Source organism: Lampetra planeri, chromosome 9, assembly GCF_965212315.1.
Source record: "Lampetra planeri chromosome 9, kcLamPlan1.2.h2, whole genome shotgun sequence".
Lineage (NCBI taxonomy): Eukaryota > Metazoa > Chordata > Hyperoartia > Petromyzontiformes > Petromyzontidae > Lampetra > Lampetra planeri.
Genome location: NC_136115.1, coordinates 9616995 through 9630545, shown reverse-complemented (window position 1 = coordinate 9630545; position 13551 = coordinate 9616995). Strand labels below are relative to the sequence as shown.

Sequence of the window (13551 nt, the reverse complement as noted above, 5' to 3'; positions counted from 1 at the left end):
ATTTACTGTGGATTCGCAATAAAAAAAATTGGTTTGCAGGCAACGAGTGCATTATACCTCAAATCCCACAGCAGCGACATGCAGTTTTTCAAAAGACGATCAGATATAACACTTTGAATTGTTCAAAGATAATCAACATTTTCAGCAGGGGAGTTACTTTTCTTGCAGCATAAAGGAAAATGAACATCATTGGTCTCAGGTTCCAACCCAATGACAGATATCCTAACCGCGTCCTCATTCCCCGTATATTAGTCATAATGGCCACACACAAAGATCCGTATCAGCTTGCAGTGGCTAAAGAGGTTGTTAATGTTATTTGTTTTGTACAATGGACTATGACTTCATTGTATTCCATTATCAGTCTTGTAAACCTAATTTATTTCTAGTGGATCATCTTAAGACAAGGAAAAGTGCATTTCGAATGCAGTTTCCATTTAACATGAAATGATACATTTCCAGAGGGAAAAACGTAACCGATCCCAAATTACTTTAGAAATGCGATGCTGTAAGGAGTTGTATGATCTATGCGCAGGTTGAATGGCTTAAGAATGAGATGCTCATCGACCCGGAGGAGGACTCGAACTTCCACATCACGGCGGACCACAATCTGATCATTAAGCAGGCGCGACTGTCGGACAGCGCCAACTACACGTGCGTGGCCAAGAACGTCGTGGCCAAGCGCCGGAGCTCCACCGCCACTGTCACCGTGTACGGTGAGTGGTGGTGCCGCACGCATAGCACATGCCTCGCTAACGCGAAATTTAAGAACTTCTTTTTTTTTCTAGAAAGGTCACGCTAGGTCACGGGGTCAGTAACCTGGGGCTCCGGAGCCACATGTGGCTGTTTAAGGGACTGCTTTGTGATGTTGTTCACTAAGGACCACCACCGCCTTGTATTCACATGCATTGTGCGGTTCTTGAAATGTTGAGGTGTTTTTTTTTTTTACCGAATTTGAAAAAAAAAGGCTGTTCTTGTTATTTTGGTTGCTGACCGCAGCACTCGGTGTATCTATGACCATTTAATAGTAGGTCCGGTCTGGTTCACAAACTGGGCCAGCTGGGCCAAGCCTGAATTCCCAAGGCGGGCCTCACCCAGCCAAGTGAGATCTAACGGGGGCCATGTGCTCTGCCAATTAATTTACTCTGCCAAGGGGACCACCCGCTTTTATCTGGGCAGCCTTTGGAAACGGTTCTGATGTCATGGGGTCATCGTGGAAGAGACGCACGCTGTAAATCGCGTCTCTCACATAGGTTAATATGAGCACCATTTTTTTTTAACTAAGAATATGGCCCTGTTTTAGATAGTGAATACAAACCGTACCATGTGTCATATCCTGTTTGAAAAAAGCTACAATTGCTACCCTCCAGCCGTGTAGGGGATGGAGGAGGAGGCATGTATGACTGAAGGAAGAGGCTGAACCCATGGAACCACACATTCCATGAACAGCCCAGCATGACTCAGGTCTATATTTAAATTGTCATGGAAATAAGGCACGAGACTCCTAAACTGCGGTGCTATTATGTGACAGGAGAGCAAGTAGGTTCATAAGTCATGTTATCTCCTTGTATTTGTAGATCTTCTCCGTTTACTCTGGTTTTCTGAAAACATTATCCTTAAACAATTGGCCAACTAATCCCAAGTAGGGCCTTTCTGATCGAGATGCTTGAAAACAAGATGAGCCTTGCTGGTCAAAGGACATCACGATCATTAGTGCAGAGCCTCCAGACTTATGATAATCCTGCTTTCAGATGTTACCGCTATTCCTTCGCGAAGGAAATCATGCTACCCACAAACAACACCTAAGAGAGTAGCACTGACGCTTTTAAAGTTATCGAAACAGACAAGCAAGCAGCCTACCCTCTGTGCTGTCATCTACTGACTGCCTATTAACCCTGAACGTAGGTGCCTCGTGAACATGCCGATACTCATTTGATTACAACTGTGTACCGCATTGCCTATCTGATTTCTGTTTGGCGATGTCGGATATAAAATCGCATAAAACAAAGCAGTCAGGTGGCTCGGGGGACTAATATCTTTCAGAGCAGTGAGCCAGCACTGCCGAGATCCCGAGGTTTGATTCACGAGCCTCCACCTGAGATAAAACTGGATTCTCATCACTTGTAACTCTATATATATATAAGCCATTGCATAAATTTGGTTTTGAATTTAATTTAGCTTTGCCCAACCCTGAAGGCTTATTCAGCAGATAGGCAGAGAGTGGATAACTCAGTCATCTGCACAACCGATGAGAGTGCAGTCCCGAGCAGAGCACCCTAAATGGGGTTAAGGAAGGGGTCTTGGCAGGAATCACAAACAGAGGCCTCGCATTGCACTCACCTAAACATTTAATTAAGAAAAACACAGTAAGATTCTGGCGGTTGATTCCTTTTAAAACAGCTTGGGAAATGCTGGACTCGAGGCTCTGGTAAGCTAAGTTGTTGAGTGAGATTATTTGTAATTTCTTACAAGTGCAAAAATTGTTTTTAATATATTTTACAATGTGCATTCAGAATGAAGAATTATTTTTTTGGAATGGATACATACAATTTCACGTGGGAAATACACCAAATCATGCATGTGTAATCGTATTTACATTTTGCCAATCACAGGAATGTTTGAGTAGCGGCGCTATGGCAGGTGATATGTTAACGGGTCTGAGTCTCCCACTTCATGAACCTAGATTGACCAGCGTCGTGCAGTATTGTCAATAATCCGCATGACCTACACAATGGCCTTCACCAAGCAGTGGATTTTAATTTAATCCGTGATGCCGAGAGACTAAATCCTGCCATGTAAATGTAGAATTTCTACCACTCATGGCCACTAACAAAGATGGATGCACACTATTGTTTGTATGAGCAGAGATACACCTTAATTTGTTTACTTTGATACACAAGGCCTAGCGGCACTGTCTCGAGAGCTGAAGCAGCCCTACAACTCAGAGCACGGACAAAGGCAGTGTTTAGTCAAACTAATTAAATGTCAAATGCCAAACAAAATGCATATCAGTATGATCTGCTTCCCTTGCATCCTGCTCGAACTCTCACCCTTGCATAGGCACGACCCAGCAGTCGTGTTCGACGCTTATTGCAAAGGTTCACTGTTCGAATCCAGTGATGGTCCCGAATTAATATCATGCACCTCCGATTAACGCGGTTGGCTACGTATTGTGCTAAAGAAGTTCAACATACATACATACTGCAATATATAATAATCATAATAATGCTACGCGCCGTTAGCTTCAAAGTAGGCATCAACTATCCTCAAATATGATTAACAAGAATAGGCCATAGCCGGGCAGTGGTGGCTATACTATTAACCTGTTCAGCGACAATTCAGCCACAAACAGTGGCTGAACGGGTTAATTATGATTCTTGGTGCTATTCTATGTTGCTCATAATGCTGGCTGTTTTACACATTATTTTCCGATTATTTGTGATACGTTACGAACGATTAAAACGATTAGTTTACTCACGTTTTTTAACTCGACAGTTATAACCCCCCTCTGGTACTATTTATACATTAAGTATTCAACTCCTATTCTGAAGCACCAACTTCTGATTTTAGCGATTTTGCTGTGTAGATGTCTTTCCACCAATTTGAACGTGATGGCTGCAGAATGCACCATCTATCTCCATTGCCTGGATTGTATCCTGTTCCATCGCTCAATCTTCCATGACTTCTCATCACCCGTCTCCGTAGGAGTATGACTAATGCCAGTGTAGGGAAAAACTCGTGAAGCAAGTTATCTTGGGACTTCAATTTGCATCGTGGCTTAGGTCTAATGTGTAGACACCTATCTTGTGAAATAGTGCATTGTTTGTGCATTTTTTTTACAGGTGTTTGGCATGAGATAGCAGAGTTTTTTGTAATGTGTCTGGATAACTCATTGTTTAAAATGCTTCCCTAGGCTGATTATTTATCAACCCTGTGCAATGTATAAGTGATAAATATTAAGCCATGCTATATATATGAAACTTGATCAAGGAAACAGAGGTTAGAATGTCTCAATAATTTCTTGCTTCCACATCGCCATGCAAAATAATGTATAATAATTTGTCCCCTTTATTATTTAATCTTGCAGATAACATTCATAATCAAGAGTAAATATATGCCACCGTATGCTTAGTTCTATGCAAACATGCAAATACACAGATGTAATTGTAATTGCGATGGTGAAATAAACGTGTTAAGAAAATAACATCCTTACTTCCTCTAATAACAGCTTTCTATTTGGTTGTATGAATAATTTAGACGAATCACACGACTATAATTGAAATGATCATAATTGCAATATTTGTCAGGTCAGACCGTTTAACTTGTATTTTCACAATTACAGTGTTTACTTATTTTCCAATGAGAGGATTACATTTGCATTTAGTGAGAATCTGGAAGGTGTATGTGTGGGTTAGAGAAGCTACTCAAATATGCTGTGAGGCTATTTAGCAGTGAAACGGATACATAGTGCTAATGCTGCTGTACAGCAACAGCGTTAATGCATTGCATCAGCTCCCTGTGGAGACTCGCACTAAGGTTGGTGGAGGCTTTAACGTTCAGTCTGTATGGGTCACGTTGAGCAACCGACACTCTGGTCAGAAATGCAAGGAAGGTTTCATGCAACCACCCAATGCTGAGATTCTTTCCAAGATGTTTTGGGTAAAACTAGAGTTGCGTCGCTTGAAGTATTATGCTTTTTAAGCAGCACCGAATAGCGACTTTATACACCAGTGAACATGCCATTGGCATGATGCAAAGTGGCAGGCATGCGAGACAGCGAGATGCGAGATGATAATATGCAAGGCAGCGCTGATATAAATGAAACAACCTTCTCCATCCTGGTAAAATATGGATGGGTTCCATCTGAAGGTGCGGTTGCAGCGCAAACATTGTCACCACCATTCCATATATGGCAATCCATTGCATCAAGACGATAATTCAAGAGAAGTGCAGCATGGTCACTTTGGGGTGGTGATGTGGTCCAGTGGTAGCACGTTCGCTGCCCGTTCCACAGCCTCACGGTTCGAATCCAGTGGCTGACCTGGTTATCACGGTGGTGTGTTCACCATGATAATGCGCCATTTAAACCTTTTAAACGTGATTTTATTAATCTTAATTTTGGAGCGTTCGTGACTGCAGGAATTATTCTTTGGTTCTTTCGGTTAAGTCACGTCTAAAGATAAAATAATAAATTAAAATAATGGCATATTACGACGTTTCGATTGCAACACAAGCAATCATCATCAGGCATAAAAGAATAGTTTTCTAGTTAGATTTTTGTTGCTATTTCTTTTATGCCTGAGGATGATTGCTTGTGTTGCAATCGAAACGTCGTAATATGCCATTATTTTAATTTATTATTTTATCTTTAGACGTGACTTAACCGAAAGAACCAAAGAGTGATTTTATTAATTTCTAGATCAATTTAATGAGACGTGACTGATTAATATCTCACTCATATGATATTTGCCAATGTGGCACTTCATACCTGTCAACCCCTTATCAGTGCCTACCTTATTACAGACCAATTGAGACCGTATTGGTCACCCCGTGCCCTTATAAATATCAACGTTCATTCTACAAAGTTCCATCACAAGGGAGAAACATAAACAAATAGACAAAAAACATTATGTTTACCCTATTTAAACGGCTGTATGCCGTACGGACCTGAAAACTCAATTTTCCTTCACAAAAATACGGGTAAACCATATGGGTTGACAGGTATGGGCACTGTTGGTGGAGCAAATTACTCCGAATAAGACGTTTGTAAGTTTAAAAAAAATTCAGGGGATGACTGAACCCATTATCCTTCTGGGGTTCATGAAGTAGTATCACGTTGGGGCAAGTCAACATTGGTTACTTATGAAGAGACCAACCCCTCACTTAAGGCGGAATATTATGCCGATTTACCCATTTACATAGCAATGTAGTATTGAGTATTTGCCTTTGGATTACTATGATGTGTGAGATTTATAAGAAATACCTGTTCCTGGAGATGGCTGGTTGGCTTTAAGGGATACGGCCCATATCAGAGGGCTTATTCAACTCCTTTGAGACTTTTGAACCATTTCAAGGCACTCACACGTGAAGCTCTGCGTGTTAGCTGATGCCAAGCAAAGCGGCCAGGAACCTTATGAGAAGTAAGCACTGTGATCGCATCACACCACACCCAACTAGTCTCCATTGGCTGCATATCCAGTCAATAGTAGCATACAAAATCTGCTTCCCTTCACAGCATTGGTCCTGTATACCACAGCGATCTACTAACTCCGTATGCTCCAATGCAGCACCTGATATTCTCTGATTCTGGTTTGCTTGTTCGTCTTATGCTTAAATATATTTCAGGTATAATGCACCCCTTCTCTGGGACTTGCTACCAGTAACTGTTAGAGAGGGCACTTCTATGTTTTTGAAGTATAAATTTGAGATGCCTCTGTTCGCTCTAGCCTTCCTTTTGTATCATAACTACCCATGTCATATTTATTACAGATCCACGATCTCTGTTCTGCTCTATTTTATTTTGAAACCTGTATTGTCGAGTTGATCATTTTTCTTCCATAAATTAAACTCGTTTATAGATACTTTTAGGTGGGTTTATAGATTGTTTTTTGTACTGCAACCTTACCCTTGGATTATTATAACCTTGTAAAGTGATTTTAGGTGGCAATTCCTATAAGCTGCTTCATAAAATGAAGTTGAAGGGAATTGAAATGTAACGTTTATGCAGGCATCAAACGCAAAGGATGCTTGTTTCTTTTATGAACCAATGTGACAAAATCCATATTTGAACACAAGTATTATGCCTCTCTCCTATGCAAACCAAAGGCCTGAGTCCCATCATATTATTTCTTTAGCATTTGACGTATCTAATCTAGTGTGCCTTAGCAGCATTATACTTTCCATAGCTCCTTCTAACAAAATAGTAATGTTATTATAGTCAGGCATCATTATTATTAACAAAGTATATCATATGTGAGGAACGAAACCATGTGTTATATGGTGTAAGAGAGAAATACAAATTATATATATTTCTCCAACCTGCCAAGTCAAGTTATATCTGTATTTTATTAAAGCCGTGTGAGGTGGCAGTATCAATTTTACATTGCACCAAGACAGACGTGCGATTACATCCTGAAACATAATTGGCAAAACAACCTGGTCGTGTGCCTTTGCTCAAAATGTAACTTCTTTTCAACCACATGAGTGGCTTTTCATCGAGGATGCTAGGCTCATGGAACTCAGTTTAAAGCCACGGATTCAGAACAATTGGTCCCCTCTCGCAAGGACTTTATTTAATGAATGATGGATAGGCCTTTCCTCACTTTTGCAGAGATTTTCTGCAGTCACCAACGAAGCCTGAAGATCATAAATAACTGGGAAAAGAAACGGGTCAGCAATATTTTACAGCAGGCATATGGCAATGTGGTTATTTCATGACAGGTGCTTTCAAATGCCTTCCACCATTATTTACCAATGTCTTGTTCTCAAGTTATGTGTAACTGATAATGGAGGCATTCTGCAAAGTTTTTTTTTTGGAAACATTAAGCGTTCTGTTAATGTAACTGGGCCTTGGTACAAGGCTTGGGATTTGTGTTTGATTAAGATCATGAGTTTAATTGTTATACATCATGCGGCATCCATTTGCAGATATGTAGATTTTCTGGCTGGTTTCTTACTTATGTTTTACTTAATCTCCATTTAACATGCGTTCCAAGAGAGATATAATGGGTCAGATTGCAAAGGAGGAATAGACTTTTACCATCGAGTGAGAGGCTGCAATGCTTCAGCAAATGCATTGCATCACGTGTCACATTGTGAATCAAATGCGATTTAAAAAATGGTAATGGAGGTAGATGTTGGATAATGAAGTGTGCTGTGACACTATGGCAAGTGGCGTTCGTACGATGTAGATGAGGACTCTTCCGCAGGTCATCTACTACAATTATGATCAGTCGTTTTCATATAAACTCGAAACAGTGAGTACACAAGGGCTCTAAATGGTGTATGCAGTTACTTATATTCGTGCCACACTTTCGATTGTATCTGTCAGATGAGAATGGCGTGAATATGAAGGGAATTGTCTGAAATTTCCAATGATAACATTAAAATGACCCATGAAAAAACATATTTTTATGGCATTGAAATAAAAACTTGCACATTCCCATTGGTAATCGAGGCAATGTTCACATTTCTCACTGGACCCTGTGCAAAAAAAAGAGGCTTTAATTTTAGGACAGTGAACATTTGAAAGAGTTAATTTTCTGTTTGTTTGACAGCTAGTCATATAGCATGTCACAACGAGGCAGAAGGTGTAACAATTACATTCACACCAGCCTCACAAAGCTGTATGCTCCTAAATTGAACCAGGGTTCGACTACATGGATATCAATAAAACAGTAAGTTAATATCTGTGTATGGATTCGTCCGGAAATTGTTATAACGTTTTTAACAACTTATTTTGATTCATTTGTGGTATTATTAGATTCAATTCACATTTTGTCAATGTAATGAAGTTTATTGAACATGTAAACATTTACATAATTAAAGCATTACACCAACACTCCATTTTATTTACCTATAATTGCCATTAGGCATTTTCATTTGGACTCCTTTAATATAGATCTGAGTTGCACTGGCAAGCTATCAGAAAGAAAGAATATTGTCTTACATTTGTAATTCTGCATAATTCAATATTCTGGTTTTGGGCATGACACTGGTATGTATAGGCTATAACAAAGTTTAATGAATAACATCCACACGTAGGTAGCTCCTCCCATTTAACCTACCATATCCACCATCCACGTAGCTCTATGTCCTGAAAATAAAAACAACACAACCTGCAAAAGCAGACTCTTTTTTAAAACAGAACCGCCAATAAAATTGATCCATGCCACAAAATTCCACATACGTGGGCAGCTTCTGTTAAACGAAGGTTATATTTTTATCGCCCTTAATGAAGGTCGGCATATGCTGTATGTTTATGTTCAGTTCACTGCACCGGGTGCCTGTGTTGAGTTATGGTGCTATATTCCCCTCTATACTGATGGGATAGGTTGACATCACCATTGCTACGTTTACAATCTACAGCAAATAATACGAATAATTTACAGCCTCTTTTAAATGCACTGCTGGATGAAATCCTCCCTATTCCATGTCAGTTATGATGGCTTTATGATCATATGTTGCCACGCTAGTTAGCATGGGTCGGTGATGGGGAGTACCCAGAACGAGTTGACATATCACTCCCCACTGATGTTGGCCATGGTTGGGAATTGAACTCAGGTCACCGGGTTGAAACGCAGTGTGCTCACCAACGTGCCAACACACTCCTTGCTCAGTTTAACACGTAAGCTTTCGTGACCAATATTCATAATACAGGTTTTTTTGTGTTAGATTGCGTAAATATATAAATGTGTCGTTAAACTCGCCACCACCCGACACAGCCAGGTTTGTCACGTAAACGTTCTGTTTACTTCACAAACCTTACTCATTGGCTGTGTCGGGTGGTGGCAGGTTTAACGACACATCTATACTCTCCTTGCCGTATCCAGAATTTCCACGACGTGAAGCCCAATACCAATCCAAGGCCAGAGAAGGGCCTCTACACACCATGGAGGTTATTTGACCAATCTTCATACAACTAGCCAGTGCTTCCTTGTTAAACCGTTAATCTGTTTAATTTTATTTATCATTGTCCAAGTTTATGATTCATATGTCGTAGCATGGAATATGCACTGATTGAATAATGCTCTACCTTATAAAATTAGATTTTTCAAAAGCACTCCAACCTGCTCATTAAACTAAGCAACACAATATAATAATCATGAGAATAATAGTTTGGAAAGAAGATACCCTCTCCGTGGCATTAGAAGATATTTCATGAAAATGTATTTGGAGATATAAATCAAATGAAATAATGAGTACATTTGGTATTTTCACTTCTTACGCAGTGCCGGATTAAGCTAGTGCCGAGCCTATAGCATATGTTATAAAGGGGCCCTAAATAAAAAAAAACACGTAAATATTAAAACACAGAAATTTTTTGGTTGCATAGAAAAGTAATTGTATTTTTTCACTTGCTATACAGCCAGATAATACGACAAATCGCTCATCTTGAACACCCAGTCGTTCATAAAAGTTGAAGGCAGTATGGTACTATAGTAATAGAGCAAGTGCAGAATCACTGAACCGGAATTGATAGCTTGAAAGCATTTAGCACGGGGCCCTTGAAAGTGTGGCATATGCTACTTTTTATACTAAGATAATCCCGCACTGCTCTTACAGCATGAGGTGTTCACGAATTACTGTTCCACACACGGGTATATGGTGTCAGCAGAGGATGATGTTACCCAATTAGATAATTAGTAGGTAATTTTTCGAATTTGGCAAAATTTGGACGATGATGTCAACATGCATGGCCTACTAATTTTCAAATAACGTGACGGGATTTTTAACGTCCACTGTGAAGCATGCAGCATTTATTTCACGGTTAATGAAGAAAATATAAATTATTTCAAATTTTTTGCTGACATAGTAAAGATAACCGATGGAAACGAACAAAGAAAATGATTAAACATTTTTTACAAATGAGCCTGAAAAATTGTGAAGATAAATGACAGTTATGTATGTGAAGTATATGTTGTATGTTCTCCACCTTTTCTGAATGAGTTTTCTCCAAGTTTTCTGGTTTCTTTCCTAAAAAACATGTAAAATGGTATATGTATGTATTTTGGACTTCCTTTGCACCATACCTAGCCAACCAATACGCAGAAAACGTCCCAACACTGAAAAATTGTGTAAATTGCTCAATTAGGATTACACCTAATAATATCGCCCCATACTGCAATAATAAAACATTTGGCAGGACCCTCTTGTAAAAAAGCCTTGAGACTCAGTCAGGTTGTCCTGGTTAAACAAGTATAAGAATAAAACACAGAAAAAAGTTAGGGTTGTTGTAAATACACCTTCAACACAATCGGTAAGCGTAGCACGTTTAGAATGTCATCAGTTGTCTATGGTGTTAATTGAACCTGCATGTTTGGCTTTTCTCGCCAGTGGAAGGGGGGTGGTCCCTGTGGAATGAGTGGGCGCCCTGTAACAGCAAGTGTGGCCGCGGCATCCAGAAGAGAATCCGAACCTGCACCAACCCGGCCCCTCTCAACGGAGGGCCCTTCTGTGATGGGCAGGCATCAGAGAACACGCCCTGCACATCAGCGTGTCCTGGTAAAATATGGGCAGTTGCTATGATGATTAAGTAAAACAGTTTAGTCGGCTGGTGGGACAGCGTGCTCCCCATTTAACTAATTGTTTGATGGTCGTATATGCAAATATATTTTTTGGTGAATTGCTAGAATGTGCTATTTGCTATATAGTCAAAAATCTAAAGTAAAAGTGTCTCCCTGTCAAAACGAGTGAAGGGCGCTGCTCAGCTTCATTGGTGAATATTTCACATTCGTTTGACAGGGACAGTGCATCCATATTACAACCACTGTTGAGTTATGATGAAGCTGTGCTCATTTTGTCAACCATGAAGGAATGTTGGACTGTTATGGTGGATGTTAAATACTCTCTCTGATACTTTTTAAAATATGAATTCATGTTGTGGTTTTTTCAAATGGTACAACTTTTCACACATACAGTATCACATTTTAAGAACGTATTATATAGGCAGATGAGCAAATATCTGCATATGCCCATATGTAACACTTGGTTAATCTGGGTGGTATTTTCAACACAATTATTAAAAATTTTGGTTTATTTCACAGGAAAATGTCTGTATCTCAATCGCATGCATCCACACATTCCAAATACAATATTAAATTAAAGGTCTTTAATTCTCGTTGTAAAATGTCAAATTAACATCAATAGCCAATGTAGTGTGTACAAAATCGCTATTGAAAAATTTCCACTTTATAAAATAGCGAAAAGGGGAGATTCTAATGTGCATCAGCAGCACATTCTGGTGGCTCACACGAAGTGATCAGCATGATACTCGTCAAGCACGTCAATGAATACGTTGATTTTAATAACATTTATGTTAAGATACAAAGAAATGCAATATCTCTACAACCCAGTGCATTTAGGAACTAAGCGTTGCTGAAACTTAGGTAATTCACACCTGACAATGTTTTAAGGAGTCTTACAATTTGGTGCAAAGTGGCGGGGGCACCAACAGCCCAACTAAAGCCACTTGTCAAAGATCTTAAGAGTAGCGGAAGGAACGTCCCAAGCCATCCTGACTAGCTCATGTGTTAATTATGATAACAATATTAATATTTTAATTTTAATAATTGAACCAATACTATTAATAATCGCACATCTTCAGCATCTCGCCCTTGGGCACATCAAGGGACATCAACAAATGAACTGAACAAGTAAATGTACGGCAGTTGTGATGAGCAAAGTACACGAGGGAATGACCAAAGGGAACAGTGGCACAATGACATTAGGGCTACGCAAGATTGACATCATATTTCAGCCGCAGATGAGCGTGCACATTCGCGTCAGCGAGATGAGGCAATCAACCGGCAGTGAATTGCCAATGGCTGCTGCAGATGAAACCCCCTGAGAAATGAACACACATGAACTACAAACAATTGTGCATTATATATCCGTTTTGCACCAGCCCTCATCATCTCTTTTCGAATGCATCAATTTATACATAATGCTATATTTATAGCACACAATGTAAATTTCAGCACGAGCCACGTTTAAATGAACCCAGGGTAAAAGGCCCGCAGACGATCTCACGATATGATTAACATGTCATAGCCACAGTGGCATTGTCAGCAGGAATGCAAAACTGTGTGCTATAAGATCTCAACCATCCCCTATGGGGTTGTAAAGAATGAGATAAATATAGCGAGCAGTGGTCAAGAGGCCTTTGCTGTGCTTTAATTGAGTTTAAACGCACGACTATTATGAAGAAACATTGTGTAAAAAATGAAGAGAGTATTGTGGCTAATTAAGTCATATTGCATTAAATAGTTTGTGATGTTATGTTGTATTGTATTGCCCTGTGTCAAATTATGATTTTGACAAGACTAAAATTATTGATGTTGAAGCAGAACAAATTGCAGTTGGTGAAAAATTTGGATATAATTCTCATCCTGCTGCTCTTGGTTGATTCATTGACGAACTAATTTCTGTACCAACCTCGTTTTAATTTATATTTTTTTACTAACTGTAAGAAAAAAAATGTTGATGGAGCAAAAACATCAGGTCGAATTAATCATGTGAGCCTGCCACATTGTGTTGAACAATTCATTAAAGTCGCTGACCAAGCAAATCAAATGCGGGGTTGAAAAGATAGCACACATCTCTCCTATCATTGGGGACGATCATATCTCTGTATGTTCTGTACTCATGTGTTGTGTGCAGAGTGCACACTCCTGTCGGTGTTGTCTTATTTGTTTTTTTTGTCTCATAAATAATTATTGGGAGTGCTTTTTAACAAATGCACATCAGCTAAACATAGTTTCTCAACAAAATCATAGAACACAAATTCTGCGTCACTTTTAAAAGACCCATTTTCCAATGGCACTTTGGTCAAGG

The 13551-nt window shown here is 39.5% G+C and overlaps 1 protein-coding gene across 1 annotated transcript in view; it reads left to right on the top strand.

Annotated features, from left to right (window-relative positions):
• Positions 1 to 13551, top strand: part of LOC144720660 (netrin receptor UNC5C-like) — a 141779-nt gene that overhangs the window by 71434 nt on the left and 56794 nt on the right. The window contains exons 5-6 of the mRNA XM_078597583.1: positions 533 to 713; positions 11053 to 11220. Coding sequence (XP_078453709.1) covers positions 533 to 713; positions 11053 to 11220 — 349 coding nt within the window. The remainder of the gene's footprint in view (positions 1 to 532; positions 714 to 11052; positions 11221 to 13551) is intronic.